Here is a 15,901-nt window from a genome sequence, read left to right on the forward strand (position 1 = left end):
GTCATTAAGAGGAATTAAGGTGACAAGAAGGCAAAAGCAAAACGCAGAAGGAGGAGCAGAAGGAGGAGCAGGGGGTTGTGCAGCGCTCACCTCCTCACAGTATTTGATGTCCACTGATTTGCCGTCGCTGCGAACACAGTCGAGCATCCGGGTCTTGATGCCGCTCCCACAGACGGCGTTAGGACTCAGCTGACATGTACTCCAGTCTGAGGACAAACACAACGCTGTAACATTTAGAAACGGGCAACATAAAGTTAACTTAGAGTGTATGATAATCAATAATGCAAAGGCTGACTGATGCTCTGCGGAGATACAAACAGCACAGATAATCTCCTTCAAGTTTGTATCGATCATTTTGTTTATAAGGTAAGTAAATAAAAATAATGATGCACAGTACAACCACCACTTATTAAGCTACTGGACATCATAAAGTTAACTCTGTTGTATTTCCTGTTTAGAACTATCAGCAAAATCACATGGAGGAAAAAGATAATTGTACGTGGAAGAGACTTCATTCTGGCCAAACATTTGCTAAAAACTGGTTGAACAAGGTTTTCTGAGCTACATCAGCTCTCACCGTCAGGACAACGAGTAACACAACATTATATAAAGTGGGAAACGACTCCCTGTGTGAACTTGACGTGCATGGCCCTGCTCATTGACATGCATGCCCGCTATCTTCGCACACCTGCTCAGCCACCACATCTCTGGAAGTGTTGACAAATGTATCCAGTGATCCTCGCAGTAACTTCCTTTTTTTTTTAAAACTATCTTCCTTTTCTCAGCACCGGACTTGTGTTTACAAAATCTGTCACTCTCGTACAGCCGACATTGTTTCCCGTTCTTCATCCTAGCAGTGAGCAGCGAGATGGAGCAGGACTCAAAGCTAGGGTTGCCAGGTCTGCGGTTTTCCCGCGGAATTGGGCTACTTTTGTGTTGCTGTGGACCCTGTGCAAGTTACAAGACCTCATAAGCACATTCTATATACTGTTCTGTCTTTAAAGATAATGCTTTAAATCAGTGGTTCTTAAGGCGTGATCCTGGGACCCCCAGGAGTTCTTAAGTAGATTCCAGGAACTCAAACAACTTATTTTAACAATAATTCAATCTATAAGTAACACTTTGTCTGAATGCAGGACAATTTTGGTCATGAATTTTATACACTTTCTGTAAATAAACTTCCAAAGACAAACCCCCATGAGATGGGGGAACCTGTGACAGAATCGTATCAAATGTGGTCTAATTTGTATCAGTAAAGGAGTCATTGATGGTTAGGTTTAAGGCCCACTGCTTTAAATGGCAACACATTCACACGTCTCTGTTACAGACGCGTTCTTATTAACACTACAATATCGAATGTGTCAGTGATTGTCAAGGCCTCCCTGTCACATTTACTTTAACTTGTTTTTGCCTCCCATTCCCAAGTAAGTTTCAGGGGCTCAAGCCTCAATGCAGTCAAATCAAAGACAGGTCTTTATTGTTGTGACTTCTGCTAGGTGATTTATAACTATGATGGCTAACAGAAGCAGGTGATGCACATGGGCTGGCACTACTTTTAATGTTTAGCTCCTTTAAGGAGAGGCGAATGCAGATTGAATCATATTTGGACACTTGGAGGCAACAGAAAAAGCACACTACCTTCCCCTATCATGAACTTTACAGTTGAACTTATTAGCAAACATCCAACAGACATGGAGCAACATTATGACTCATTTGGACCTGAGACTGTTTCCACCTGCTGACTGAAAGACCGATACACGCTCATTTTAGTTCTGTCTTCCTGTCCACCAACTCCAGAAGGAAATATCTGGCCTTTTAGCTGCTAAATGCTCCTCTCTGTTCAGCAGCTAGTTGTTACCTTAGTCAATCTGAGCAGGTAGTGTGTGGGGGGCATTTGGAGCTTTTTCGCTTGAAACGGCCCCCTGCTGGGCGTGATTATGATGCTGAGGAGAGCGGTGAGAGAGTAAACAGTAAAGTTGCAGGCAGGAAAACAAAAAAGAACTGAAAGACACCGAATCTCTCATCAGAGCAAAGTGTGCGTCACTAACTTGCATGCACCTGCAAGATGAAGGACAAAGAGGGATGCCTGTATAAATCCTCTCACCAGCATGATGCATGGGAATGGAAGAGACACATTTGTACAGGATGAGTGTTAAAACCTTTTAATCTACTGTCCCAACTTCTTCCACATTTTACACCAGAGTTACACCCTCACATCATGACTGTTAGCTGTCAAGAGCAAACAACTTTACCACATATAGCAAATGTTTACCCGTCAGCCGCTTACTACTTTTGTTTTTACGCACTTGGTGCGATGCAGGTGAAAGGGGGAGAAAGGAGAGGAGCGTGTATTCAAGTCAGAAGAAACCAGCCTTTTACTCGGGTTCTTCTGTAGTAGGATGTATTTTTCAGAGGGAGCAGGATGATGTGTTGGGACAAAACACAAGGAGACGCTGTTAAAAAGCGTTCAAATGCGTCAGCTGTCGAAAAAATTCTTTACACTTCAGAATGAATAAATTCCAGACAGAGAGAAAAGAGTGTAGCGTGTCTCACCATTTTAAGGGTGAACACACAGAAAAGCTCTGTCGCACCGTGTCACCTCATGTTACTTTGAAAGTTGTTTAGCTTAAGCTTTTATATGTGGATATACAGGGCGTGTCAGGACGCCACAGTGCTGTGATTTTACAGCAAAATTTCAATTAAGATAAAGATTTCTGATATCATGTATTGACACAACGCTATCAGAAATAATTAAAGTTATGTTGCTGACATACACAAAAATTCTCATTCCTTCACTGCACTGCATCTGATAGATCTTTTCGGATGCACGTGCCCTGCATACAGATGAACCACTTTGGGCTCCAAGATGAGTCAGCAGAATGGCGAGCACAGCTTGAGCATGCCATACTGTAAGTTTGCATCAGTTTTACCTGTGTTGCGTGACACATTTCCTCTCTCTCTCTCTCTCTCAGCTAAAAGCCTTAAAATAATCACTGTGTGTGTTTTTTGTTGTGTTTGAAGTCAGACTCTAAATAGCTTCTGGCTGTCAAAGATCGCTGTCGATAACAGATGATTATTTTGTCAGCAAAGGGGTCATTGAAGGTTTGTAACAGCTCACTTAAATCCAATAAATCTGGCTGCCATCAGTTTTCTTTCATGCAGCATCATAAGCGAGCTGTGTGGCCAGACTTAAGAGTTAAATAACCAGGATTTAAAAGCAACATCAACGCAAGTTTTCCCCAATAAATCTCACCAGAAAAATCCAGCACTGACAGGCTGATTCTCGCCCCCCGAAAAAAATATCCCTGTGAAGTGGAAAGACAACATTTTGTGCAGACTTAGACTTGCGGTGCATTTTAAAACCACAGTGTGCATGCTGTTGTTAAAAAACACTCTGCAACATCAGGGAGGCTGAGGTATCACTCATGAAGTGTGCCGTCGCTGACAAAGATGAGTGGCTGTTTTTAGCTGCACTGAGCTCGTTTGCAAGCTCGACTCGGGGAATTGTGTCTGCTTCCGCTGAAGAACTTTGTGGCACTCTGGGGACTGGAAAAGGGGAGATTGCAACAAGAAAGAGCAACAGTACAAGACTGAGAGAGAGACAGACAGACAGACAGAGAGAGAGAGAGAGAGAGAGAGAGGGAGGGAGAAAGGGAGTAAACTGTGAAGGAAGAGAGGAGAAGACGCTTGGATGGCTTCAGCATCAACAACAAAAAAAGCACTTTACCTAATAATAATCTCTGCTCGTATATTATGTACACACACCCTAGGATGCCTGTACGCCACTGTGAACCCAGCAGTGGGGATTATATGTCACGTCTCCCGGTGTAACAATGCAGAGCAGAGACAGAGAGAGGAGGGTGGGCTGGTTGGGAATGTGGGGCAGCAGCAACGCAGGCAACAAAACAAATCCAAATAAAATGTAAGAACACTGCCAGTCAATGTTTTTTCATGGTTACTGAAAAAGTTTGCTACAGTTTCCAATGAAATGTGGAGGTGTAACCTGTGTGACATTTGATACAGAGACAGAAGAGCTTTGAGTAGTTTTGGAAACCTTTCTGTGTGAAGCACTTAATACTGATATTCTTATAATACCATCGTAGCTGGAGACGTCTGCACACTGGCCTCTGAGCTCGACAGTGTTGATATTTAGACCTTCATAAGGTTGTTTTTGGCGACCTAGAGTCTTGCAAAAGTTCTGCTCTTTGATAATGTATCAACTGATAATGTAAAAACACAGTTACAATGTAAAGGATACCTTATCACCAGAATCTGCAGCTCATTCCGTCTGATCTGTCTGACCCACAACAGGAAGCTTAATTATTAAATATTATTAATATATATGAAATATTCTTAAGTTATTTCCTCAAATTTTTCATGAAGTGAAATATCCGACCTAACTGCAGTGCCTGACTTTACAGCTGAAACAGTGTGTATCATTGTTAAAGTTTAAGAGAGTTTAAGAGAGAATGGGAGGCACTGAGGGCGTTTTGTGTGCTTAATACATTAATTTACATATTAACCCTTTTACTTTTTGCAGCAGTCCTCTCTCGCCTTATTTGCAGCAGCAGTGTAATGACTTTTCATCATCGCTCCTTTTTGTGCGGAAGAAGCGTCAGAATTCTGACAGCGTGCACAGAGTCTGAATCTCATAACCACCTTCCTGATACCCGTTATCTCTCACTGGTGCTTGAGGCTTTAAAATATGAATACATCATGGATTTTGAATGTCCCACAGCCCACCACTGACATCGTCTCGTTAAACGAAGACAAAACATTTTTATTGTCAAATAAGTATTTTTAGCTCGCCAAGGTCTCGTCTTCGTCACGGAAAAAAGGATCATTTATCGGCATAATTCTCGTTAACGAAATAAACACTGGTCTGCTTGACCAAGTAACGGTCTGTTAACAGGTTCACCATATGAGCAAGGCACTTAACTCATAACAGCCAACAGTGAAAAGTTGTCTCGCTCTTTGTACAGTGACTGTATAAAAGCACGTAGACTGTGAAATGAAACCAATCCGAAAGTGCTTTAAAGGTGCATTCTTTCTAATGGCCAGCAGGGGGCGACTTCAGAGTCTGCATTCTGTGAAAAAAATGAGCCAACTTTTCAATAGATTTATAAACTTAATGAACATTTCCTAATAAGTTCATGGTCTCAGTTGCAGAATGGAAGCGTAGGGATATAGTATACCAACCCTCTCTTCCACATAAGGTATGTTAAAAAATCCAAAATTGTCCCCTATAAAAGTCCCCTTATATACAGCCTATGACTTGGATTCCTCAAAGCTTTAATGATTGTAACTGAAGGGATTTTAAAAAACACGTAATGTGAGCCTTTCCTTGAAAAGTGAAGCTAAACTAAAATACATCTAAACAACACACAGTACAAAATGAGCCTGTGATCAGAGAGGAGCTGTACAACGTCCAGCTGAGAAAGACTGAAAATCATCGTTATACAACAAACAGACTGAATAACAGGCTTTTGAGAAAAGAGGCCTTTTATACAATCAAGCAAATTTCTTACCAGGAAATAAAAGTGATTAGGCTGTTAAAAAATAGATGAGTCAGTGAATCGATCGCCTCTCTTGCTTCAGAGACTGAGTTCATTCTGACACAGAGGCTGTGTTAGCTTCTGTGTTCACTAAAAGATGCAAAGCCCTTCTTTCAAAGAGCAGTTCTCAAGCCTGTGATTTGGTTAAAGTTGAGAAACATTCATCCTGACACATCCATGGCAGCGGCCCAAAAAACATCTGATCCCTCCAAAATAACAAGGCGAGTACAGTACTGTCAACAAACTGCTTAATTGACCCTAAAGAGAATGAAGAGGGACTGAGCCTGAAACTCAGCCGCTCTCTTTGACGTGTCCGTTACCTGTGATGTTGTAGAAGTAGTTGAAGCAGTTGAGGTTCAGGCTGCAGGGCTCCCTGTCCGTCGTGTCTGGACACTGCCTCCCCGGGGTGGGCGACCGCAGCGTGTACGCCATCCTCACTCGACTTTTGGTTCTGGTACACGGCTGAAACAGAGACTCCACATTAAAACCGAAGCCTACAAAGATGCATCTAAAAGACATAAATAACTAATCAGTTCATGTGGCAGAGAGTGAAAATAACTGAATACAGACATGTCCCTGAATTGAACTAAGCTATAACGCTCCCGCTACACTGATGTCTGCATCTACTGAACATTAAAGACTAAAACTGTGTGATTTTGCTACTTCTGGATTCTTTGCATAGGCTGTGTCCCTGCAGGGAAGTTTTTTCATTGTGATTCTATAAATATATAAATAAGATCCTTTCTCTGCTCCCTCTCCTTGTATTCCCACAATGTGGAATGTTTTTTTCCAGCAGGAAATGACAGGAAACAGATATTCTGCTTGAATGGTAAACCACCAGATTCTACACAGTCATTGCTCGGGAAGAAGAGTTGGGAGAGAAAATGACAGCCCTTTGAATAACTCCATCGCTGGTACCATGAATAAAACATGTGAGGGGCCCCGCTGGTGCCACTGCAGACTCCAATTCGAGATTGGAATTGTGGGAAGTCGGTGTGTCGAGCTCTTTGGGAGAGAATGGGGTGTGATTAACAATGGCCAGCGCGCTGCTGTGAGAACAGCAGGTGAAGCGAGAGCTGTTAAAATGGCTTTTTACAGAGATGTCAGAGGTGGAGAGGCCGAACAGGATGTCCTGACATCTTACATGCTTTTGCAAAAGAGACATCTTAGATTGTGTTCGTGATGTAGCATTTAGGTGTGTGCTCTGCTGCTGGAATGAAATCAGGGGTCAGTGTCTCTTTACAAAACTCAATGTGCAGTCTTCTTACTTTACAGTGAGTTTGAAATGGACTCTCAGATCTTGATGTAGAGGCAGATAAATAAATGTTTAGTTTACCATCAACTTCTAGGCTAAAATTAAGAGTTAAAGTAATAAATTCTCAGCAGCATTGAGCATCTTAATGCAGGATGACCACCACTCCACCCCGCTACATCTTTGCTGAGCTGCTGGAGGCATCAGTGACTCCAAACTGATATCAGAGATATCTGCACACTAAGAGCTAAGTAGTGTTTCACCTTCATGCAAGCAGAACATGATAACGACGATGGACAGGCAGGTAAAAATAACAAATCCATAACCATTGACAGCAGGGATGCACGATATTATCGGCACGTTATCGGTATCTGCAGATTATGGCTTGAAAATGACATTTTTCTGACGATATTTTCCGCCGATAAAACAACGCTTTAATTCTGCCTAGATGCTCCATGACTCCCTAAAAAAGCTTGACGTATCACTACATCTAAGGTCAAACCACATTCTCTGTAAATACTACAACCATCTGCTTCTTGGACATAACAACCTGATTCACAACCATATTTATCTCTGCACCTTTGCACTCTCTATTGCACCATTGCACCATCGTCCTGTCCTCCTCCTGTCTAGCTCTGTATTTAGGAGTTTTAGATTTAGTTTTTAGTGTCTAAGTGTCACCTTGTGTTACCTTGTCTAACCTGTCCTTGTTTCTAAGTTTAGTGTCTGTTTAGTATGCGTGTCTGTACAGCACAGACAACCCGGAGTCAAATTCCTTGTATTAGCCCACTCACACACACTTGGCCAATGAAGCTGATTCTGAGTCTGGTAATGCTTCGACATTAACTGGGCGTGAATTTGCCCTAGTTGTGGCTATCGTCAGGATTGTCTCAGGGAGAGCATCATCAGAGCTGGTCAAAGTTGAATGAATATTACAGTTTTATTTAAAAGAAAATGTTACAAACAAATAAATATGGCATTTTGTAAATCACCTCAGTTTAAGCACTTTTCTTATATTGCCCAGTGAATGTGTTCATTTTAAAAAGCACTGTATTGTGTTATTTCTGCATCTGCCAGTGGACCATGACAATAAGAGTAAGCATGATATCAATTCCACTGCAGGGGAGACTTGATGTTCTCTGCAATGAGGTGGAAAAAAACATGTGCGCATCGAAATCAGCAATCGGCAAAAAGGGTTGGAAAATATCGGCATATCAGATATCGGCAAAAGATCCAATATCGTGCATCCCTAATTGACAGCATGCAATACACATCCTGGAAGTAGAAGCTCCACCTCTTCAGTGCACTGAACAGAGCACTGTGAGGCATAAAAATCACATTTTGCTTAAAAATACAAAATCAGAAAGAAGTGAAAACAGTGAACACAGTAAGCATACAGATATCTCTTCAGCCTTTAGCATCTAACCAAACGATTATGGCTGTACCAAACTCCTTTATCAGCCAACATGAGTCTGGCGTTTTACCTGTAAGACTCAAACTTTACATCACTTACAGCTGACTAATATCTAAGTGTTTCAAAACCAATAATGCCATTTTTAACGATATTATTTAACAGGATGAATCGTCACAGTCAGCTAGTGATGTTATTGGCAGCTCAGCTCGCAGCTCCCAAAGCCTCCGAAAGAATGTTGGAAGATGTTAGACTCTGACTTTTAACTTGAACTGCTGTAAAAACACTTCTTTCAGGGTTTTACAAGTTTTAATCATCGGCTCAGTTTGTCTTGGAGAGGAGGAGACCTCTGTTGTTAATTCTGCTGTTAATTCTGCTATTAATGCTGAAGGAATGCTAACCTTACCAGCTGGACACCTACCGACAAGCTAGTTCCAGCTCATCTCTCAGTCCCACCTGAACTTCTGTATCTTCCAAAGTGCGTCACCAGTTTGAATAACTGTCAGGTGGTTTTGGAGAGAAGGAGACCTCTGTGGATGATTTAGCTGAACATGAACACTAAAGGGTCATTTGAGACGAGGTTTTTAAAGTTTACAGCCAGCCAGTTACTTCTGCATTGCTCCGTGTTCAATCAATGACACAGGTCGATTCAGGGCATTTTCAAATGATGATTTAAATTGTCGACTTTTAGGGGGCAGCCTATAATAAATATCACAGTTTGTGTTTGTCTGTCAAGTGATTACAAAGCTTGGGGTAATATTTGGAAGCTTTATGTTTGCCAATACATCACTGCTGATGTGGAGACGGCTGTGTGTGTGTTTTTGTCAGAAGATGTAAATCTGGAAGCCCTGCTCTGCTGTCTTTATCATAAATCACCTTCCTTCCCTGCTGAACGCACAGTGAGTACAGTGTAATATGGGTGATATACAAGCTATTTTTCTCCTGCTTCCACAGTTCATACATCCTTTTTATTCCTCTGTGGTAGACAAGAAATAACCTGTTGACAAAGACTCACACTCTGCTCACAAATATACAGTGTAGCTATTTCTTGTGCCTCAGAGAAAATATTTCTGACAGGAAAAAGATATCAAGATAAATCTCAGCGGGCTTCACAGAAATCTGACGTTCCCATATCTGCTCTGTGCCAGACGGCTGAGCTGAGCTGCTTTCTGATCTGAGTCCAGCTCTCACCAGGCCGCAGCGGCTCCAGGGGCCCCAATCGTTCAGGACGCAGTCTTCAGGGCAGGGCAGCCGGCTCTCTCTGGCCCCCAAGGGCATCTCCTCTGGGTCACAGAGGTAGTCCTCCACCGGCTCTGACGGCCCGTCTATCGTGTTCAGCATGCACCTGTGGGAGTGGTGGAAAAGCTGAATTTGACCTTATTTTAGCAACGCTGCTGCTCCAGAGAACAACAGAGTCAGACGTCATGTTTTTAACTGGACATGGAGTTGGCAGGTAAATGAAGGAGCTACAGGATGTGTTTCTCTAGCAGTGGGATACGTCCGCCGGGGTTTAGGGAGGTCAATTTAAAAACAAAAACATCTGTTGTACGACTCTGTTAAAATCCACCGGCTGAGGACTGTAAAAACACAGAAGAGGGATGAACGTGGACGGCTGAATTTAAATACCTGAATGTAAGCTATACCATTCCTTACACTTTCATTTAAAGAGGGGGTATTATGCTGTTTCACATTTTAAGACATATATATAATGTTACAATGTTGGATGTTCAAACTAAACGTGGGTGAAGTTTCAAATCTGTAGGTAAAAGCATTTTGGAGTAATCCCCAAGCATCTCAGCTCAGTCTGCAGGCTGCTGTGAACGCCAGGTTTCACACAGTTTTTTCGTGCCCCGGCAGACTTCGGAGAGCTAGCCAATCAGAAGAAAGCGGGCTTGTAGGGGCGGGGTTTCTTAAAGGGACAGAGCTGACTGAGTCGTTTTAGGCAGAGGCTGTATGAGGGCCTGCACAGAGCACCAGTGTGAGAAAAATGAAGAGTTTTTTTAACTGTAAATTATGCTAAGCTACTTCACAGGTATCACAGAGTGAAATACGAAGCTTGATATTAGCACAGTCGTCAGGTGCCCCTGCCCCCCTTTAATGTTTTAAACAAGCCAATGCATTGAAAATACTGTAACATATAATATATATATATAATATATAATAATAATAGAAACAGCAGCAGTATTTTTTGCATGAGGATGTTTGGTGTCTGTATGCCTAAAAACCATCTAATTACCGTCTTATGAGTCTCATGTAATCTAATTACAGTGTCTGCCTGGCATGTGCAGAACATAAATCCGAAAGTGTAAGTTCCACCAGAAAGGATTTGGCAGCTCGTTGCTTGTTGAGTGTCAGCTCAACCATGTGAGGCAGAATATGTCAGCCAAAGCGAGATCTGTTTTTTTTCTCGAAGGAACATGAGAACTCGACATGGTAGTCATAATCATTTGAAAAACAAATGAGCTTGAGTCAGCTTTTAAAGACTTCTGCTAGAATAATGATAATTTTTATAATGATAAAACTTACAAAGCACATATATACAAAACTTTAAGGCGATGTCTTTAAATTTCCTGTTCCGAGTGATCAAGAATCCAAAGTCCAAAACACTTTTTTGACATTTCTGCTCAGAAATTACCAGAGCAATTGATTCATCTTTTGGTCTGCAACTAGCAATTATGTTCATGAATATCTGATGAATCATTCAGGCTAAAAATGTCAAAATATTATAAAAAATGCTAATCACAATTTCAGAACATTATGTCTGCAATTTCCTTCTTTGTCCAAAAGCAAAAGACCCTGATGAACTATTTAACTAACTGGCATGTCATATCAGTATTAACATTTAAAGCCCAGCTCCAGTCGTGTTTTAAGACATATAAAATGCTCTGCTTGAAATAATAAATTGTGTCTGACATGTTTTTTCTGCAAAATTAGTTTAATTACCTTGAAAAAATCCTCCCACGACATCTCCTCCTTCTCCCTCATTAACAATTCCAGAATCTACAGAGGCCCCGCCCACTATGCAAATTTCCAACCGCCCCCTCCATCGCAAAAACAAAACACGTCTCTGCCATCATTTAGTGGCAACTTGTTGAAACTCAGCTAGCTTGAAATGTAGTAATCAGTAGTAGTAACGTTAACGTTAGTAGTCAGTAGTGAGTTTGATTACGATGACGGTTACAGCTGGCTCGCACATCGCAGAAGTGGTTGCCATAGGTTACACATAATGATATGCATAGCATCACCCCGTCAATTAACGGGATTGGCTCCTTAGGTTTGTGACGTCTCAAACCTGCCAATCTGAAAACGTGTTGTTCAGCCTGTCCTTGGTACACTGCAGTTTAAAAGCAGACAGGCCCAGCCATGGAGATGACTGCTGATGTTGTCCCTGATATGTCTTGTAGCACATGAAGAACACCACACGGGTCTTTAATAGTTATGTATCTAATAGCACAGCTTGATACATACCTGACTTTCCGGGTCTGGACGCCTTCGCCGCAGTTCTCTTTTAAGTCCACATTGCTGACTTTCCAAACACTCCACGGCTCGGCCACCCACACGTACTGATTACAGTCGCTCTGACACGGCACCACCTCATACACCTGAGGACAGAATGAACACATTAAAATTCTTGGCATGTTCTTCATGTGATTTAAAGTAGATGCAGCAGCAAGTCAAATATAGCACAGTCATAGTTTTACTTCTAAATGATTTTACTCAGAGAAGCCTCTGTGGATTTGGCAAAATAGAGATAATAATCTTCCTTGTCATGAAGAAAACGGAGAAAAAAGCCTCTCCGTTCTTATTCTTATAAATGTTTCATCTCAGCCAAGTTTTGTCAGTTAAGTTTTGCCTAATGCACAGTGATTTTTTGGCTGAGCTCTCTGAGGTTTAACTCAGCCAACGAGATTATTTCTGCCCTCAGAGCAGCTCTGGCAGTGAGAAATGTCTGTCTAAATAAAACTCCAATCTGACAGCGTTTTGTTTATTTACAGATACTGTGACTTTATACATCCATCTGTCAGTGACCCACTGACATCAGTGACACTTAACATGTGCGACTACATTAGAAACGGCTGAGGAGAGCAGCTCTTACCTGGGCCTGCAGCGGTGAGTCATATCCAGCGAGCATTGGGGTGGATTAAAAAGAGACAGATGGATTAATGAGAGCATGCCAACTGTTCATATAGTGCAGAACCTATGATTAATGCAACATCCAGAGGACATAATCAGAAAAGCCTCTAGCACAAATACCTGCATGAACGTAGCACACACACACACACACACACACGCACACACACACACACACACACACACACACTCACACACACACACACAGGAATAGATCAACACAACCGTAATCTGTATCTGCTGGAAAGCATTTCTTTTTTGCAAATCAGAGAAACCTTAAGGAATCAATTGGCACACGTCGGGCATTAATATGGTGGATGGGATCCATTTATAGCACACACTGCTTTTTGCACTGTAGCTGCTCAGCAAAAAATGAGTGCAGCAATAATGAGGGGAAGGTAAAGCTCTGCAGATTCAAGCTCATCAGTTATTAATAATTAATTTCTTTCTCTCTCGCCAGAGTTGGATTCCTCGTAAAGTGAATCACACGGTTTGAGTGAGTCTAAAGATACTGTAGCGCAGGTCTTAGATATTTAAGAATCAATGGTGAGCACAAAACATCAATCTCCTCCTCAGCTACCATATACCATTTAACTGTTCATTATCATGTGCAATATCACTTCCAATAACAGGGGACTGTATGGTTATACTTATAGAACACATAATCATGTGCAATACTTCTGCACCATGTGCAAAATTACTTTTACTTTTAGTACCAGCAGCAATTCAACCTTTTCTTAATTATTATGTAAAATTACATTATATATCATAGTATTTTTTTGAATTCATAATCTTGTGTGATATAAGTTTTTGCTTCTGTATAACTGTCAATAATACTGTCAATTTAATTGGCACCATTACTTTCTGCTTATATTTGTAGATAACTTATTGTTATTTTGTGCTATTAGGGAATCTATCTCTTCCGCATCAACCAATACACTTCCTATTTTCAGATATTTGAGTTGTTTTTGTACATTTCTCTAATTTGTACTGGATCAATCTGGCACTGACATTTCCTTTGGGATGAATACAGTTCCAGCTTATCTTATCACATCTTAAACAGCGGCCATTTTCCTCTGACTCATGCTCAGGGTTTGGGAGCTCAAATGCTTTCATAATGTTGTACTGCTGTAATGCGGGTGTGCAAATTGTATAAACATTGTTAATCCGGCCTCTAGTTATCATTTCAACACCTTCCACTTGACTGTAAACACAACGGGTAGTTAAAATCCAAAGGGACATAGAGACGGTATTTAAGTTAAAGGTATAATAAGGAGGATTTTTTCTTGCATTTTGTCAATAACACATTTAAACTGGGCCCCTCCTCCTGGGCTCTTCCTCACCTGAAGCTCACTCTCACTCTCTCGTCGAGAACACGCCCACCCCGCCGAGCTAACACCAGCAGCATCATGGTTACCTTTGCGCTACCTGGTTCGAGGCACCTACCTGTCCAACAGAAAGAAGGCCAACTCTGCATCGCTCTTTCGCCATGTTCGCCGGTCTTAATGGGGCCCAGGTGCTAATTTGAACCACTCCCACACTCACCAACACACGTGTATAGAGGCCCAGAAGTGATGATTTATATTATATTATATTTATAAAAGTATTTTATTTTTCTAGGAATATCCTACTTATTATACCTTTAAACCCAAATGTAATAACCCATTAGCTACGGTTAAACAACATCTAATGTTAGCATTAGCCCACTTTTTCGCTAACATGACTGTTTGACAGTTGTACAAGATATAATAGGAAAGGTGTAGATTCCTAAGTAACAGTAAGGTTAACAAGCTAACAGACATGCTAGCTAGGAATTGGTTTAAAGTTAACATTAGCTGTTGTCTCATGGTAGCAATTGGGTTATTAAATACAATATTTTGTTTTGTGTAATGGAATAAAATCCTGCAAAACACTAAACTCTGTATACAACACAGAACAATAGAGAACATGCCACAGATATTTTTGACGTGATTTTAGAAGACACTATTCTGAGTTTCCTATATGGAAGGGGTCAAGCAAACTATTTCTGACAACTAGTCACAGAAGGATTTGTGTCAGACAAGAAGTGATGTACGACTTACAGAGTCAGTGTAAGTCTGGGGACTATGTACAAAAGGCAGACTCAAGAAAGCTTCTGTGCGCATTCAGCCAGAGCACTGCTTGTGCCTGGTTGGTGTGCCCTCTTGCAAGTGTAATTAAACCAAGAAAAACCCTCTCTCCTGTTGCCTGTTGTCAATCTGCTGTTGCTTGTGACGTTTGTTGTACAGAAATGACCACATGTTGCTTCTTATATTGTATCATGTCCTTCCAGAGTTTCACAATCCATTATTTTTCTGTCACTGATCAATCAATGAGTGGAAAAACGATACCAATTTGTCTGTGTCTTGTCAGTGATAAGACTTGCAACTGAGAAGCAGTACCAAAACATCCTTTCCCAGCATTTGAGCTTCCGTCATGAGCCTGCAGTCACAGGAAAAAGTATGATGAATTCAGACTTCTAGACTCTCAGTTTCAGCGTCTGTACCTGGTTGATGTGGTCCAGTTTGGGACACGGCCGGCCACCGTTGTAAGGTTTCTCTCTGAGCCACTTGGAGCGAACTTTGACTCCGCTGCCGCACGACTTGCTACAGCGTGACCAGTTGGACCATTCACTGAGTTTACAGTCTGAGGGACAGGGGATGATGCACGCCTCCTCGATGTAACCTGAAAGGAGCACAAGAAAGGAGGCGTTTTGCAGGAATGAAACTCAATTTTATGGCGGTGGTTTTGCTTTTTGGCTGGTGACCCTGAAAGTGAAAAAAGTGAGTATTTGTGAGCCATGAGGTGCAGAGACGAATCAGAAAAAGAACTGAACACAGAACAATGATTTACTACTTTTCAGGCTGTTTCAATAAATCAGCAGACAGCGTACTGCACTCTGTTATTAACTACTTCAGACGGAAAAGGCATCCACCAGAAAATGTATTCCTAAGACATTAGCTTTTAAATAAAACCTCCCACCAGCAGGATCTCAGTCTCCAGGTTGAGGATGACTGTTAGAGAGAAATTGCCTTGGCCAGAGTCTCTTAGAACAACCTTGCTTTCTTTATCTAATATGAAACATTTGTCCAAATTCCCAAAGGTTATTCTTTTCTTCTCGACATAACAAACAAACACTAAAGTTCAAGAGCAGCTTAAAAGCTACATGGACGAAAATACCCAGCTGTAAGAGGACTGCAAACTATTTACTGATACTTCACAAAATAATCTAAATCCACCTATTGATTTTTCGGCCCAGTGGAATGAAAACAGGGTCCACGTTCAAAGGCCCAATTTTATGGTCTGTTATATAAAAGTCTAAAAGTCTACCCAGGCAGCGGTGCAGCCGGGCTGCCGGCTTCATTATTTCAATCTATTTTTCCTCAGCTCACGGGGTCATGACACATTTAGCAGGGCTGGTTTTAAGCTTCTCACACTGCTTGTTATTCGGGTTTCTCACCGTATCTGGGCGGTGATTTCCTCTTTTTTTTGACAGCACTCACAGGCCATGGTTCAGTCAAATTTATTGAAAGA

General features: G+C 41.5%; 1 protein-coding gene across 1 annotated transcript in view; it reads right to left on the bottom strand.

The window, feature by feature from the left end:
• Window positions 1-15,901, bottom strand: part of thsd7ab (thrombospondin, type I, domain containing 7Ab) — a 178,888-nt gene that overhangs the window by 38,346 nt on the left and 124,641 nt on the right. The window contains exons 15-19 of the mRNA XM_069656696.1: window positions 14,874-15,052; window positions 11,687-11,820; window positions 9,410-9,563; window positions 5,876-6,017; window positions 91-206 (exon numbers count right to left, since the gene is read on the bottom strand). Of these exons, the coding sequence (XP_069512797.1) occupies window positions 91-206; window positions 5,876-6,017; window positions 9,410-9,563; window positions 11,687-11,820; window positions 14,874-15,052 (725 nt within the window). The remainder of the gene's footprint in view (window positions 1-90; window positions 207-5,875; window positions 6,018-9,409; window positions 9,564-11,686; window positions 11,821-14,873; window positions 15,053-15,901) is intronic.

This window comes from Semicossyphus pulcher, unplaced genomic scaffold, assembly GCF_022749685.1.
Source record: "Semicossyphus pulcher isolate SPU_LCO1_2020_fin unplaced genomic scaffold, fSemPul1.0.p SCAF_9, whole genome shotgun sequence".
NCBI lineage: Eukaryota > Metazoa > Chordata > Actinopteri > Labriformes > Labridae > Semicossyphus > Semicossyphus pulcher.